General features: G+C 38.4%; 1 protein-coding gene across 1 annotated transcript in view; it reads right to left on the reverse strand.

Moving 5' to 3' along the window:
* Window positions 1-13,983, reverse strand: part of LOC139733008 (sodium- and chloride-dependent glycine transporter 1-like) — an 80,532-nt gene extending 66,549 nt beyond the window's left edge. Inside the window, exons 1-2 of the mRNA XM_071643851.1 lie at window positions 13,447-13,983; window positions 4,602-4,802 (exon numbers count right to left, since the gene is read on the reverse strand). Coding sequence (XP_071499952.1) covers window positions 4,602-4,802; window positions 13,447-13,579 — 334 coding nt within the window. The 5' untranslated portion in view covers window positions 13,580-13,983. The remainder of the gene's footprint in view (window positions 1-4,601; window positions 4,803-13,446) is intronic.
* Between the last annotated feature and the right edge of the window lie 2,569 nt (window positions 13,984-16,552).

The following is a 16,552-nucleotide window of genomic DNA, read 5'->3' on the forward strand; positions in this document are numbered from 1 at the left end:
TTTTTTCTGCATAAAGGCTATGGATATTTTTATAAGTACTTTCTTTTGAATATTAAGCAATGTGATTATTCCTAAATATGTAAATCACATGAAATACTCAAATCGTATGACGTCACATAATTCATGACATGATGGTGATTTATATCTTATACAAGTGTATGAAAGGCCATTTCTTTCTCTTTCAGTACAGTTTTCTATATGACGCAGAAAACATTCATTAGTTGGGGAAATCATACGATAGGAGATTAAGGCGTCAACCAACCTCATTAATGACTTGCTTGTTAGCTTTTGTCCACTCCTGTGGACTTCTTCAGGCCAAGTGATTGTACCGCTACATCTCTGACACTGCCTGCTTGTCTCTTGGTCACTTGGCCTGAAGAAGTCCACAGGGAGTGGACGAAAGCTAGCCAGCAAGTCAATAAAGGTTTGATGAAGCCTAAATCTCCTACTGTAGTTTTCCATAGTTTTGTTTTCATAAGTGTCAATGACATCACCTTGAATTTGAGATGGCAGTTTAGTGAACGTACATGAAATAGCCTCCGGCAGCAACAGCCTTTAAAGTGCATTTACACGACCAGCAGATATGGGCTACATGACCTTGGCAACTTGCCTCGTCAGGGGCCAAAGAAAGAAAATCACAAACAAACAAACACACACACACACACACACACAAACAGAAGCATTAAAATTAAAAATGAAATTTTACTGTGTGGGCACAATTGAAAAATAGAAAAGAAAAAAAGAAACAGACATTAACTGAACTTCAAACAAAAAGGGGCACTTTTTTTAATTTGGGTATATGCATGTTGAAACTGTCTGCCATTCTTGGCCTGTAGAGTACACATCATAATGTCCAAATCTGTGACTCTTCACCACAGAAAAAAACAAAAAACAAAAACAAACTTGTGACTTATGTTTTTGTTTAGGAAAACACTACCCTAATATCCTCAGAACCAAGAACACTTCAGGTTAGATACTGTAGCAATTTATCAAACTTTACCTTTTGCTTGGATATTTGCCAATGTGGACATGAAATGCTCAAGGACTCAGTTTAATTTGAAACAAACTAAAAAGCTTTAATAGTCAGAAGGAAGTTGTGTTTTGCCAATCAAGCGGTTGCATGAAATCTCCTAAACATTGTAGTCATAGGAGTGATCTGTTACACTTTCTGTCAAACTTCATCACCTGTAATAACAGGTGCGCACAAACCACAATCTCATTAACCTTGCCCTAGATCTCAAGTTCCAGAAGGTTTAAAGTTCATCTTTTTGTGTGGATGGAGTAAATGCAGTAGAACGCATACTGTATCAGTGATATTTTGAGGATAAAGTTGGACAATCCATTCAAAAGTTATGAATTTTTGAAGTTATCAGTGCTGCCATCACTGGTTGAGAAGACCATATCACAGTTTGTGATGTTACATGACAGGCGTAGAAAAACACAATGTACAGATAATTAAACATATTTTCACTTTTCCTGCATAATGAATGAGCACTTAACCCGTTGAGGACGAGTTCCGAATATACTCAGGCAAGCGTCTATTGGAAATATGTGTGTTGTAGCAAAATCAAACCGTCTTCAATCGGTTAACTTGCCTCTTTCAGAAGGCAGTGGAAATAAATCACCTCTTTCACACAGTGTACACCAGTAACAAGTAGAGGAAAGGTGTACTTTGCAGGAAAAAAAAAGAAAATGAAATTTGTGGAATTCTCTTTAAAATTTTCTACATTGAAGCGTGACATCACAAACTTTGTCTTTTTGACCAGCGATGGTGGCACTGAAACTTTGAAAATTCATAACTTTTGAACAGATTGTTCAATTTTCCTCAAACTTTCACTCATGAATGTCTTGAACTACTAATGTTGCTGATTTTGTTTAATTCACACATAATACATGTAAGAAGGTGAACTTGTCCTTGAACTGTTGACAGACAGGAAGTTGGCATTATACAGTGTGTGGGTAGCAACAAACAGGCCTCACATACACGTGTACAGTTGTACAATGAGACTTTGAGGCCAGCATTATCAATGCATCAAGTTAGATCCTTGGGAAATTGAGCAAATACTCTAACTTTTAATATCTCGCAATATCTACGAGGCAGAAATGCACAATCATTTGATAAAATCATACCCTATCAGCAACACCTGAAACCTTGTATACACGTAGTGATCTTTTTATTCCTTCATCATATTTAGTCATGACTTATCAGCTCTAAACCAAACATGGACTTTGAAATTGATTTTAAGTGTGTGAGCAAATTCTTCATTTTGTAGATTTAGGCAAAGAACACATGGTTTGTGTGCACAGTCATTCCATGAAGAAAAAAAAATGTTATAAAATTTATTGCAGATTTCACAGCTTTGCATTGTAGATTTCACAGCTTTGCAAGAGGAAGATTGGCAGGTCCCATGAACATACTTCCTGCAATTCAAGCATGTGACTGAAAGCAAACATTGACAAGTACCTGATAAACAACTTCGAAAGCAGATATTTGAATGTTTGCTCGTAACAATTTTTCCCTCATTCACACCGAGAAAAACTTACATGTACAAGTGAAGAGTTTGTTCGCAAAAACCGATAAGTCCATATTTGCCAAATGGAGATATTTGCGATTAAAGGTCAAGAAAAATAAGGAGAATAATAAGAAAATTCTTGCCTCTTTTGACCATAACTTCAAAAATGTACCTTTATATGTAGTGAACAATATATCATTTAAAAGGTATCATTTTATACTTTATGACAGAAACCGTACTTTCAAATCTTCAAAAATGGACTTATTGGTTTTTGCGAACAAACTCTTCAAGTGATTCATAAAAGCCAATGCCAAAGTATACTGATCGCAACTGATGTGCAAGTGGTCATCATTCTTTGCTCAAATAAAATGTGTTTCAAGGGTTTTGTAATATTGTTGTACCTTTTCTTTCTCACATATCATATCTTTTCACATCATTTGCTCTCAGAATTTGCATACCTACAGTAACTGTGTCTTAGCACTCAAAATTTCCATTTACACCTACACATACCTATATTCTACAGAATCCTCAAGAGGAAATTCACGCAGTAAATATCCATTTCAACTGCTTAATCCCCCAAACCCACAAATCATCAACCCCTTCCGTGTATTTTCATCCTCTCATTCTACTACTAACCATCACTGAGACATGTGGGCCCGAATTCGCGAAGGTGGTACAATCTTTGTCCATGGTTTAAACCATGGACAAAGACCGTAGTTTGTATGGGGTACCAAGTGTCGCATGGCCTATTTTGTTACGAAATCAGTCATTTCATTAAAAGAAATGACCAATTTGTTAATTCAAAATGTTCATTTCGTTAACGAAATGCTCATTTCATCAACGAAATGCTCATTTCGCTACGGAATATAGTCATTTCGTCGACGAAATGACTGTTTTGTAACGAAAAAGGCCATGCGACACTTGGCGCCCCTAGAAAACTACAGTCTTTGTCCATGGTTTAAACCATGAGCAAAAATTATACCACATTCGTGAATTCAAGCTGTGATGTCTTACTCAGGTATCCTACAATCAGTCATATATCATACTGGGACACAAAGTAATCTCAAGGACATTGAAATTTGCCAAAAATTACAATAATTTTAACCAAATAAAAAAATAATAATCCATGTAATGTCAGCTGTTACAACACATGATGATGCATATTTTGTCTCATGCTGGTTGGCAAGAATGCTCACGAAGGTCCACCTTATTCCTTTCCACATTGAGGAAAATGTCACAACTGTTTTTTTGAAGTCGGGTTTTGTTTTTGACCATCTCCAGTCTTTCAGGGCGAGGGGGGTGGGTTGGGATGTGGAAGTACTTAATTACAATCTCTTAGTGCCACTTATGACTGATAAGATAGATGTGTCTGTGCCTGACCTTATGAATAAACTTATTCTTGCATGCGTAATCAAGTTTCCTTTCTTTTTTCCAATAAAAGATGCTCCCTTTAAACATTCCTGGCAGTCCTTTTCAAAGGGCCTTCAAATTCAATAATGATAATAATATACCCCTGGTAACCCCTGGTAACCTCTTCTCTGTATTAAAGTTTTCCAACCAGGTGTGCGATAACCTTTCCCACTGGAGTCAGGTATACATCTGGACCAAAAGGGACATTCATGTAAAGTAGGTGAAATATCTAGTCCAAGCATTAAAAATCTGGAGCACTAACAACCTAGATCTGTTTGAGGGAGTTAAAATTGAAAGAACTTTTCTAGACTGTTTTTTTTTTTTTGTGGCTTTGCATGAATAGAAAATATCTTTGTTGTTGTTGGTTGGTTGTTTGGGGGCGGGGGAATGGGGGCATAAACAGGGAAAGGGGGGTACAGCTGTACCTTTGCACCCCTCTCCAAAATTTTCCTTTTTTACACTAGTCTTTTTTTTTTTCCCACATTTAGTGACTATCAAAACATGGCCAGTCTACCCATTCAAGGTGGTGGTGCCTAATGATTCTTTAAATTATTTCAGTTCATTTTGAATGAAAATGGCAGATATTCCATTCATAGCCTTTGCAGTTAGGCAGCTAAAGATGTTGCACATGTCTTTGCAAAGCCACGCCCTCATGAATGCAGTTGCGACAGCGCTTACCTCCACCATTCTCGTAGGCCATGTAAGGGAAGCGCCACACGTTCCCGAGACCAATAGCGTAGCCCATGGTGGAGAGGATGAACTCCATTCCACTGCCCCAAGTTCCTCGCTCATTCGCCGCTTCTTCTTTCTCCGTGTCAACCCGGTTGACTTCTCCATCCAGATGGGCTTCCTTGCCATTACTTTCTTCTGGAGGATAAACTGAAATCACAAACACACACAGAAAAAATATATATCTTCAGTTTTCAAACGAAAAGCTCGAAATGAAATTATGTTCTGTAGTTTCGAACACTTTCAAAACATACAGAGCTTTCTGATTTACACTTTTGCACAGCTATACTTCAGCAGATACTTCTGGATGGGAGTTTGGTTTTTCATGTTTTATCATTGGGAAAAATTTTTGTGAGACTCTGCTTACAGAGTCGTTTTTTAGTTCAAGGTCATTATTCAAGCGGCATCCATCAGATCCTTTTGGGTTAATGAAAAAAATGAGGGAGAGTCCATTTCCATTCAATTTGTGCACTAAAAAATATAGTATCTTGTTAAAATCTTCGCTTTGCCAATACAACTTAACCTATCATGCACAGAGAGGAAAGATTAAACCTGAGAAAGACAGCATTGCAGAATACATTTTTTTGTTGTCATGACATACATGCCTTGACGCTGTTTTAGTTGTGTAGGAGTACAATGTACGGGGTATATCCAGCACAAAAGGAAACTCGACTTTGATCTAGTATGCATTTACTGTATACGCCGAATATTTTGCGAGGTTTTTATTTTTGCGAATTTCGCCAGTCTGGTGCTATTCGCGAAATTAAAGACACGCGAAAACATTGACTCTGATATGCACAGGGTACATTTCTCTGTTCAGTACAGGACTCCACGATTGGGAATTTAACCACTCACATATCATCGGGAATTCCCGATTCGCGAAAATTTAGACTCGTGAAATATATGGCGTATACAGTACTTGACAATTTGAAATAAAAATCATTCTATAAATCATTTGCCACATGAACCAGAACTTTTAGGAGGAATCTGGATATTGCAAACACATTTATAAGAGATTATCTCTGTTCTTTTGATAAACATAACTGGCGGGGGAGGGGTGATATCACACACTCAAAGTCATCAGAAGACAGTTAACACAAACAGGACACTTTCCCTTCTTGTGTTAGTAATTGGATTAGTGGGGAGCCCTTGCACATCCTCATTTAAAGAACATTCATTTATTATTCACTGTAATTTTTTCCCTTCTTCTTTTTTATGATTTTTATGATTTCCATATAGGTCAGTTCATGCACAAAATCAATTATAATGATCTTCCGTGAAATGTTTCTCAAAAATACTTTTGTTCACAATTACCCTGGCACAAGGCAGCCAAACATCACTGCATTTATCTTTGAATAGAACATTATCTGCCAACAAATTTTTTACATTCACTGGGCCTGAACTCTAAAATTCATTGGACACAAGTTTAAAAGAAATATCTAGTTCTGATTTAAACTAGAGACAATTTTTAAATAAATAATTACAAAGACATTCTATTTTAAAATTATTTAAATTATCAATCCTCCTGCTTGGTATCCTCTCCTCTTTCCATCTATTCTTTCTCCTCTGATCTCAACTTGTCTCATCTATTCCCTTTATTTCTTAACCTCTCTTTCCATTCCTCTCGCTTATAATGCAGAGATTCAGTTTTTAAACAGTTGTTGATGTGATTTATAACATTCTGGTATCATCCATACTCTGATATTGCTATGTGTTTCATTTTCTCAATATGATGCGATTTCATTTTTAGGGGCCTAAGTAATACAAGCTGCAGTTTTGAATTTTAAGGCTACTCCATTTTGGTTCTTATGACTACTACATGTACTTATAAATTTTTTGTTGCAAATATATGTTACTACAATGTTTCAATTACTTTTGATTTTAAAAAAAGACAAAATGGTTTTGTAGAGTAACAATCATTCTAACTTATGCTTGCTTTTTGTCTTTAAGAACACACAGTGGAAATACATTCAAATCAATCTTTTTTTAAAAAGCCTTGCTATACACTTGTACATGTCATCCATTTCATTTGTCATTCTTCCAGATACACCAGGCAAAATAACATACTTCCAGATACACCAGGCAAAATAAAATACTTCGCAAGTACACAATTTTTGACAACCAACTCAATATGCAACATTTCTCTTCAGACCCCTATCAGCCTTCACTCAACATGAACATGCCCCTTTGATAGTGAGAATTCGGCTTACCGTAGAACCAGTAGCGTTCGCAATGTGCGGAATGTGGGGCGGACAGTGTTATTGTCGTCAGGTCGTCTCATTCACAATGGTAACAGACAATGACAGCCACATTCCACACATTGTGAACGTTACTGCTTCTATGGCAAGCCGAATTCTCGCTGATTTCGGTGTCTCTGAGAGTGCAAAATGATCACATTTTGAAAATTGCAAGGGTTGACAGAAATGGTCCTAAAATCATAACGCATTAACTGAAATTAAAAAGCTTGGTGTCATTCTCTCGGAAAAAGAATGGCCTTACCAATAGTATGCAAAATAATGATGCATTTGCAACGATATTGCTGAAATTAAAGATCTTAGGCGTTCCGTTCTTTCTGAGCCACCCTGTATAATAACAATTTTATATGATACTGTCAGACAGAGAACTGTTCCAGCCCAAAGATGATGAACATCAATTATAAATGTGGCATTCTAGTACAAGTGTATCTTTGATCAAAGTTGAGAACTTTCCCCTCTCCTTTTTTCCTGGGTACTGTAAAAGAGGATATTTTCTTGCGACTAATTTTTCGGGCTCTGCCAGTTGAGAAGAGTTTCACATGCTTTTAATTCCGCGGAATCAAGATATCAACTACCGGTACTGGAACGTTATGGCAAGCAAAAAAATTTGCATGCTTTTATTTTCGCGCTAGTTTCTGGCTTCGCGAAATGTGCGAAAATGTCCACTTCTACAGTATTCATTATATATGTTGTGACCATGTGTGGGTTTGCCTTCAGTCAGATCGAAGTTTCCTCACACATGCCAAAACAAACTCAAGAGGCTTCAACTTCTTGTGTATACAACAGGCCAGGCCTTGGTGGCTCAATTTCAGCAAAAACTTCCATTCACACAAATGATACAACACAGACTAGATCTATCCAGAATGGGAGATACACTGTACCTATCCCACATCTGCAATTCTTGAGCTCCAATATCAAATTCTTCCTTCCTCAAATTTATCTAACCTTCCAAAACTTGAAACAAAAGATTAGGAGAGGCAAGTTCATTCTCATAAAGTTCATCCCAACAATGCTCACAGCTGAGTACATTCAGGGTGGTGATTCAATTCAAAATAGAACCCCTCCCCCCCTCCCCCCATTACAAGTAAAAACATTCCTCACTTCAAAATACAAAAGGGTTTTGTTGCACAATCCTTCCCAATGCATGTATGCACAACAGCTATTCAATCCCTCTGTGAATACAATCCAATTGCCCACCCAACCAGGGAGGTGTTTGAAAAGGAGAGACAACTCTTCGTAATTCATGCAAACACATGTTTTGGTTCAAAGCGCTACAATGGAATGTCTAGCATTCCACTATACGCTTTAAGTCATGCGCTGCACCGCTCTAGTTGCAAGGCGAAGTTCGGAGAAGAAGAACGCATTTCACCTTTCGTTGAATTACAAGCTTTATTTCCCCATAAAATTTTAAATGAAATACTCGAATTGATTAAGAGTAGTTTAGAAAAGAATTCAAAATTATAAACATGTATTTCTAGTTTCTTCGTAATGCGCAAATTGAAATGAAATGAAAATTAGGCCATCTTAAAAACCTAATATTTTTCTATAATGCGCACATTTCCGCATATTAGTTTTCTATCCTTCAATCTGGGATATTTTGATCTTTCAAATAAAGTACTCCGCTAAAGCGTGCACCAGCGTGCTTTTAATCTATATCCTGTTAAAATTGTCAGTTTTACACTGCATTTTGATTCGCTGCTCCAATTCAAGGTACACAAATTCATTGTTGCCATCACATTGAAAGAGAGAGAGCAAAATGCAGTAGGGGCAAGTATTTCTAGATGTGAGAGCGCTAGTCCCGATTATTGATGCTCTCTTTTGTCAAAGCACCTGATTTCCATCTGTAGTTAAGCGCATAACTTATCGGCGGTGCCACGCATGACTTCAAAGGAGAGAAGGAGTTGTCTCTCCTTTTCGAACACCTCCCTGCCCTAACAAATCAAAGAAATGGTACAGCCCCAGAATTGATGTTACCAACAACACATACTCCTAAAGCTAAGTACTATCTTAATATCCTGTCGGAAGTTTACCCAATCAAAGATTACATTAGGCATTTTCACATCAGCCCGATAAAAATCCAAGCTCAAGATATTTTTTAATTTCCGAAGTCAGAAAATAGCGCGCTATTTCGAAACATCGGGCTGATGCGAAAACGCCTATTGTGTGCTGCACTGTAGTTGCTGGACATGTATTGAAATTTCATATTCATTGGTCTATTGAAGATCCTCATTTTGTGTATAAAGGGTGGTTTTCAGATCTTTGTATAAGAATGAACTACAGTGAAATAAGAGAGAGAGAGAGAGAGGGGGAGAGAGAGAGAGAGAAAAGAATGACAGTTTGAATGGATTCACACTGTGAGCACTGGAATGTTGGGAAGCATTCCTGGAGAAGATTCTCAGACACCCTCAAAGGACAGACAACTTTCATGTGAATTGGGTGAATGCAGCAATATAAGCATACATTGTATCTGTGAGGAAAGTTGGACAATCTGTTTAAAAGCTATGAGCAGTAACTGCTGGATGAGAAGACTGCTACAGTTTATGCTGTCAAAGTGACATGTACGGAAAGATATTAGGAAAATATTTTAAGGAGAATTCCACAAAATCTCATTTTTTTTTGAAAAAAAAACAACCACACATTCTCTCAATTTGTTACTAACATTATGTTAAGAGTTATTCCCAATGTCTTCAGAAAGAGCCATGTCAAGCCCTTTTATTATGCAAGTCAAAAATATGCTGAATTTTCTTTATATTTTTGCCTTTTTTGTTGTTGTTCTGCACGTCACATCATAAGCTGTCTCCGTCTTTTCATCTAGCAATTGCAGCACTGAAACGTCAACAATTCATTCCTTCTTACATCATCCAATTACTCGCAAATCTTCACCGATATATATTCCACTAATGCCACTGAATTTTTTCAATCTAAATATGAAAGTAAACTTGTCCTATAGATCTGGGCACCAGTTTGTATCAGCTAGATTTGAGAAGACGAGATTAGATTTTAAGACAACTGCCATCAGAACAAAAACGTTTGAATTGCCATAGTTATCTTTGACAGGCGATGACGCAGAATGTTTTTTCTTGGTGAATTTGAATCCCCCTCCCCCTCAAATAAATCTGAGACAAGTATCTATTTTAGAGATATATATATAAAAAATGTACTTTCTCTTTTTGGAAGGGTAAAAGTGTGATTGAGGTGAAAGGAAGAGTTCTTTGGTATGGTACCATCCATTTGAACTTCAAGGGGAAAAAATCCATATTTCAAATTTTTAATACATTCATTTCTAGTTTCAATGGGTTTAACAAAATGAGCAGTAACTATAACTAACGGAGTAATAAACACTAAATGTTATCAAATATCAACAGACCTACAATTACTAACTGCCCCATATTGTTTGCATACAATGTCTTTCACAGACACACTGGATCAAGTCTAGTATGCATTCATTCTGAGTGCATGTACAGGGATCCATTTCGAGTATCCATGTTCATACGATGTGCATAAATTTATTGCTGGGGGCATTATCAATCAACTGTATTTGGCTGATGAGCTCCACATACAGCAAGACAGGACTAATGGTAACTGTTACCCCAAGTCAACACAGTATATTAAAAACCCCAAAATAAAGAGATCAAGTAGTGCACACTCAATCCACTCGGAGCTGCAGCACACACGACACAGCTAAATGTTGCAACCCAACTCCTAAAAGATATTCACAATTTTGAACTTTTATGACAGGCATGCTGGTGCATAACAAAAAGCAAAACTTCATTAAGCACGATTAGGTAGGAATCTTAAACCATTTTAAATAAAAGTTTTGCATAGACCTATTTGTTGAATGTAAATTCAAAAAGTGTAACGTTTCCTCCCATCTAACAGAATTATAACATGATCTGTGGTGGGGCTCTGGAGATCGATTCCACTTGGGTCTATCAACTGAGCAGAAAAGGGTTATGGGCAAGTCCAAGATAACGTTATGTATGGGACATTCAGAGACTTTTATGACCTAAAAAATAGTGTTACTGGCCTGTCATCACATTAAACTTTATCATGGTCATTGATATCTAGAAGAAGTATAATCATGTAAAAAATGGAGAAAAATGACCTTGACAATTATATTCTAGAAGAAAAAATATGTGCCGTTACCTATGGAACCAGAAAATTTTTGCTTTTTTAAACATTTTTTTCAACCTCAAAACTCTCTGAAAGTATTTAATTCTATAACTTGTAACTCACTGTGATGAAGGTCACAACACTCAGGATTGTAAAAACAGAGGTAAGTTTCAAGTCATGAGGCAAAAAGCACTTATTACAGGTTCTAATTAAAGACAGACATGACATGTTACGTATGGGACAGTTACGTATGGGACACTTTGTCCCGCATTCGTTTAGTGTGTGGAGAACCATGTTTATGGGTATTTTGCATAATCATTGAAGTAAAATCAGTTGAAACTACTCAAATACTGATCCAGATTGTCAAGGGAACAATATTCCCCAAATACTTACCATCATTATCATATTTAATCATATTTTCTAATTCTTATGACCAACCTGAGTATGCATGCCCTTTGTCCCCCATTCCTTTAGTGTGTGGAGAACCATGTTTATGGGTATTTTGCATAATTGTTGAAGTAGAATCACTTGAAATTACTCAAATACTGACCCAGATTGTCAAGGGAATCAATATTCCCTGAATACACTGTATTTACCATCAATTCATAATCATATTCAATCATATTTTATATTCTTATGACCAACCTGAGTATGCATACCCTACATTTTTATCAGGATGGTTACTACTAAAAAATTTTCAAATCGTAATTGTTTACTTTTATTGATGAAGGGCAGTTTGCCATTCATTTTCAATAAAAAACAACTACACATAAGAAATATTAATTGTGATACAATGCAATACCTGCTGCGTGGAACCCAGTGATCGGGTAGATATGTCTAGCAATCAGGTGCTTGATTTGAGTCACACTTTAGTATGTACCCACGATTTTTGTCGTGGCTACTACCAAAAACTGAATAACTGAATACCTGAGATATCCAGAAACGTGGTGTCCTAATACAAAAGGTGGGTCACATTTTTCATTAGGACCACTTCATTTTACTTTTTGTTTTTTGATATCTCAGCCATTTCAAATTGGATCCTCATCAAATAAACTTTGAATTTCTCTAGTCTTAGACCCGTGTGACTGCACTTCATATAAATGGTTTCCAATCATCTTGTAAAATGTTGAAAACTGAATCCCCATTTCTACGAAAACTATACCATCCCTTTAATGCTGATTTTCATTGTGTATTTTGGCATCTCCCCCTCTCCCTGTCTGAAAATTGTTCAGTCAAGTACATGTATTGAATCAGGTGTCTGCTACTCAAAAGTAGCTGCAAAGTTGAGATACTTTCTGCAGGATGATTGATGATTAGTGTACCGTACTGAGACCTTCCCAGGTAGCTACATGCATTCACATGCAATATGTATGAGGATGTCCCATACGTAAAGCATTAGTCCCATATGTAACGTTAATTACCTAATAATAAAGATTTCTTTTACTATTTTTCTTCTTTCTGTGGTATTTAACTTCTTTGAATAAATTAGAACTTCCCAAAAGGGCATTCAAATAACCTTAGAAATTAATAAAAAACCCTTCAAAAATGACCTCAATTTGTTACGTATGGGACATCTCATGATAGGACACGAGCTAATTTGCATAATCCCTATATTTTCATACCTAGTTAAACTATTTGATGAACTTCTTATGTCCACATATAGATCAAATATATTTGCTTTCCTTCGATTAACATGAATTTTTATAGGCCCCAAATGTCCCATACCGGTAGGTAACGCTGCATTTCACATAATTTATGCAAATGAAGCCCTTGAAATTTGCATAAATTTACTTAATATATTTTCCTACCTGGAAATCAAAACTTCAACTCATAAGCATCAAAATTATATTAAACATGTCAATATTCAGCAAAGATGAAATTTTGCCTTCTAAGGGGACCTTATCTTGGACTTGCCCTTATTTATAATTTCACCATAAAGTGACCCTCTAGGCCAGGGGTCTAACACTTAGGTTAGTAGATTCTAGTAGTAAATACATATGACAGTATAATCATGGAAATAAGCCAAGGAACTTCTCTTCAGCTAATTTAGAAAATAAGTTGCGACACAAGCTTTTGATGGGTTTTGAAATTCAATTTTAAGTTCAGTTAGGTCCCTCCCTAGCGCCAGTACCGGTACTGAATCCTTTTTGGCTTCAACATCAATCAATGGGATGTTAGTCAGTACAGGAACTCTTTTCCTCATTTCTCAAGTGGTTTCATATTCAGTTGAGCTAGACCCGCCTATGGCTGCAGTAGAAAATGTAAATTCTTGGTGAGACTGCTGGGGCATTTAGTCGGCCACATTAATCAATTGCGTGTAAACTGTTCGGCAGGGTCAGGGCAGCCTAAATTTTAAAGCTCGCTCGCGATCGCGTTGACGACAGAAGCAGCGCAAACAAGACCGTGAATTTCCATGCATCACTTACCCGCATCTTTGGGCCCGTTTTCTGTGTGACCCACCGCCGTGTAACCCGCTTCCGCTTTGGCAGCATCATCTCGACCCCGACCACGCTTGAACCATTTATTAACAGATAACATGGTTTTTGGCTTTGAAGGCATCGTCCGTGGAATATTCAGCTCTCTATCCTATCAGATAAGACTCGTATTTGGAATTGGTGGCCGAATTCGTTCCTACTATAACCAGCAAATATTGTCACTATCTAAGAGCGGATCTACTAAGCAAATGGTGATAGGCTCTGGATGTAGGTATCCCAGGTCCACGCACCCCGCGGATCCACGCACTACTATACTACTGATGATGCGATGGTATGTATGGCTGGTCGGCATGCAACATCCAACCCCTGCTCTGCTAGATGCTGGTAATGATGATCATAACTTCCCAAAGGAAATGAGGAAGAGGAGACGGAGGAAAGACGTTCCTCGATATTTTAGCTACTGTAGCTGTCTCGTGCGCGCGTGCGTACATATACATGCGAGCGATGGACGGAACCCAGGTCGAAGCTTGAAATGCGAACGCGATTCTCTCTTCCCGCAATTTGATAATTGATAAGAGGATAGGTACACACTCCGCTCCGCTCCTGGTACTTTTCCACTGAGAGAGCGAAATACGGATGGGCGATTCCGCGGAATTTGGACTGAGTCGTGTGTGATCGGCAGTGGCATTGACTCTCAAAGAATTAAATGAGATAATAATTGTGTATCATGTTGTAAAAGAACAAAACCCTCAGTCACACTCTATTAAGTATAATTACAAACGTGTATGCTCTCGCGGCGAAGACAATCGACTGCGCCCGCTAGTGCTGAACGAAGATGGCATTGTGTATATTGACGTGTATCGGATTAGGTCCTAGTAGATACCACCGATCTCTAGAGGGGAGATCAGTGGTAGATACCCGAGTGTATCGGATTAGATGCTGAGGAGGATCGCGAAAACCCACACGGTCGTCACTTTATAGGCTTACCAATAACATACAGGGCTTCGTGTTTTCGTTTGCAGCTAAAGACCCAATAGGACCTAATAATGATGAAGATAACCTACATCACTAGACCAAGGAGGTACGAGGCGAGCTCGCTTGGTACCTCCTTGACTAGACCTTCCAAGCCGCCTTTGTTTCGACTACTAGTAATTCGAGGGCGGTGGTCTGGATCTTCTGAGTTCCTTTGGTTCCTCTGCTCTGCTCCAATTCTCCTTCTAACCCTCCCATTCTCATTCCATTCATTTCCTCTATTCCTTGACATCTTGGCTCAGTTCTCCCAGGAGGTCCCACCTGATCCCTGCTTCTCTTCTCCCACCTCATTTACCCCTCCTCCTTTGATTTCCCTTTCCAGATGACCTGGAGTGCAGAGGGCTTTTGTTGTACTTTGAATAGAGCGTTTACTCCTGAGCTCAGAAAGGGAGATTAAAAAAAAAAAAATCCATTCACCCCTTCCACCTCCCCGTTAGAATTTTTTGGAGGATTTTATCCCTCCTGTAGGCTTAGTGGCAATTCCAAGTACGGAGAGTCTGGTTTGTCACACAGTACCATGAAATATCTGTGTGTGTGGTGTGTGTGTGTGTGTGTGTGTGTGTGTGTGGCCGGGGGGGGGGGGGGGATGTAGTGTTGGTGTGTAAAGAGTTCTTCCCTAAAATTTGACTGTTCAGATCCCCCACAATACATTTCTTTCTTTCTTTCTTTCTTTCTTTTTTTTTTGGGGGGGGGGGGGCGGGGTTGTCGATACCTGTAATGGTGACACAATCGACTGGTCTCCAAGCGGACTTTGGGTCAGGCTCATAGGTAGGGTTGCAGAGACTCCAACCCCAAGCACCCTCTGATCTGGAGATTCTCCCGCCTGAAACCCCAAGCAAATGAGAGACTCAAACTTGATGTGCGCGAAGCGCGAAGTTCGTTGCGGCCGGGGTCTAGGGTTCTAGATGCTCTCTCGTGCTATCTCAGGCTTATTTTTCAACATACGATGACACTTAAGTAAGAAATCATTTCAAGCGGGAGACACAGAGCCATGCAGGGCGGGAGAAATTAAATCTCAAGCGGGAGAACGGGAGTTTTTCAAAAATGGGCTTTCGGCGGGAGATTTCGGATCGTCGAAAGCGGGAGAGTTGGAGCCTCTGGGGTTAGGTTTCAGTTTAGCTCGATGTGAGGATTCCTGAAGGATTATAATGTTTGTGGGTAGAATCATTGTTTGGCTTAGCGTGCAGCTATTTCATGAGAGCAAATAATCAGTCAAGGAGAAGCAAATGTCATGGAACTCGATACAGGAGCAATGATGGAGAAAAAAAATAAATCAGGCTAGCTCCATATAATAACAATGTCCTATGGTTCAACCTCGTTCATTGTCCGTTATACCCGACCCACGGGGTACAACGGACCTTCTCTCTATAAATAAAACTCGAAAAAACAAAACAAACAACACCATATTCCATGAAGATAAACAAAGATTCTTACCGGAAATTAAAAAGGGACATACCCCCTGTAAAAAATCTAAGGGACGGCACCCTAAAGGCCGGGATGTATAGTTATTTTTGTGTTTTCCGTTTGTTGTTGCTTTTTATATAACAGAGGTATTGGGGTTACACCCCTTGGGGGCTACATCGAAATATGTTACGATTGTCTTCAACAAACTGACCAATAGAAAGAAGACAACACGGCTATATAGGCCTATAGGCTGCGGCAGTAGTTTTATTTAGAGTTCATTTTCTTGCCCGAGTTCGAAGGTGGTACAATCTTTGTCCATGGTTTAAACCATGGACAAAGCCCGTATAGTTTTGCATGATGGGGCGCCAAGTGTCGCATGGCATATTTTGTTACGAAATCAGTCATTGCGTCGTATAGTTATAGAAAAATGACTGATTTTCAACGAAATAGGCCATGCGACATTTGGCGCCCTATGTAAACTACGGTCTTTGTCCATGGTTTAAACCATGTTAAGATTGTCACATCTTCGTGAATTCGGGCCTATAAACTGTGTCTATCACTTTCCGGAGTCCTTCAGGTGCCATGCTGCATGCATGGTTTAGGAATGCTGCAACAGATGCAATGGATGCGACTTTCGCCAGATCCATATCGTGTTTATCTA

This window comes from Diadema antillarum, unplaced genomic scaffold (genome assembly GCF_040938485.1).
Source record: "Diadema antillarum isolate AM-2024a unplaced genomic scaffold, OU_Dant_1.0 seq00000459_RagTag, whole genome shotgun sequence".
Taxonomy (NCBI): Eukaryota; Metazoa; Echinodermata; class Echinoidea; order Diadematoida; family Diadematidae; genus Diadema; species Diadema antillarum.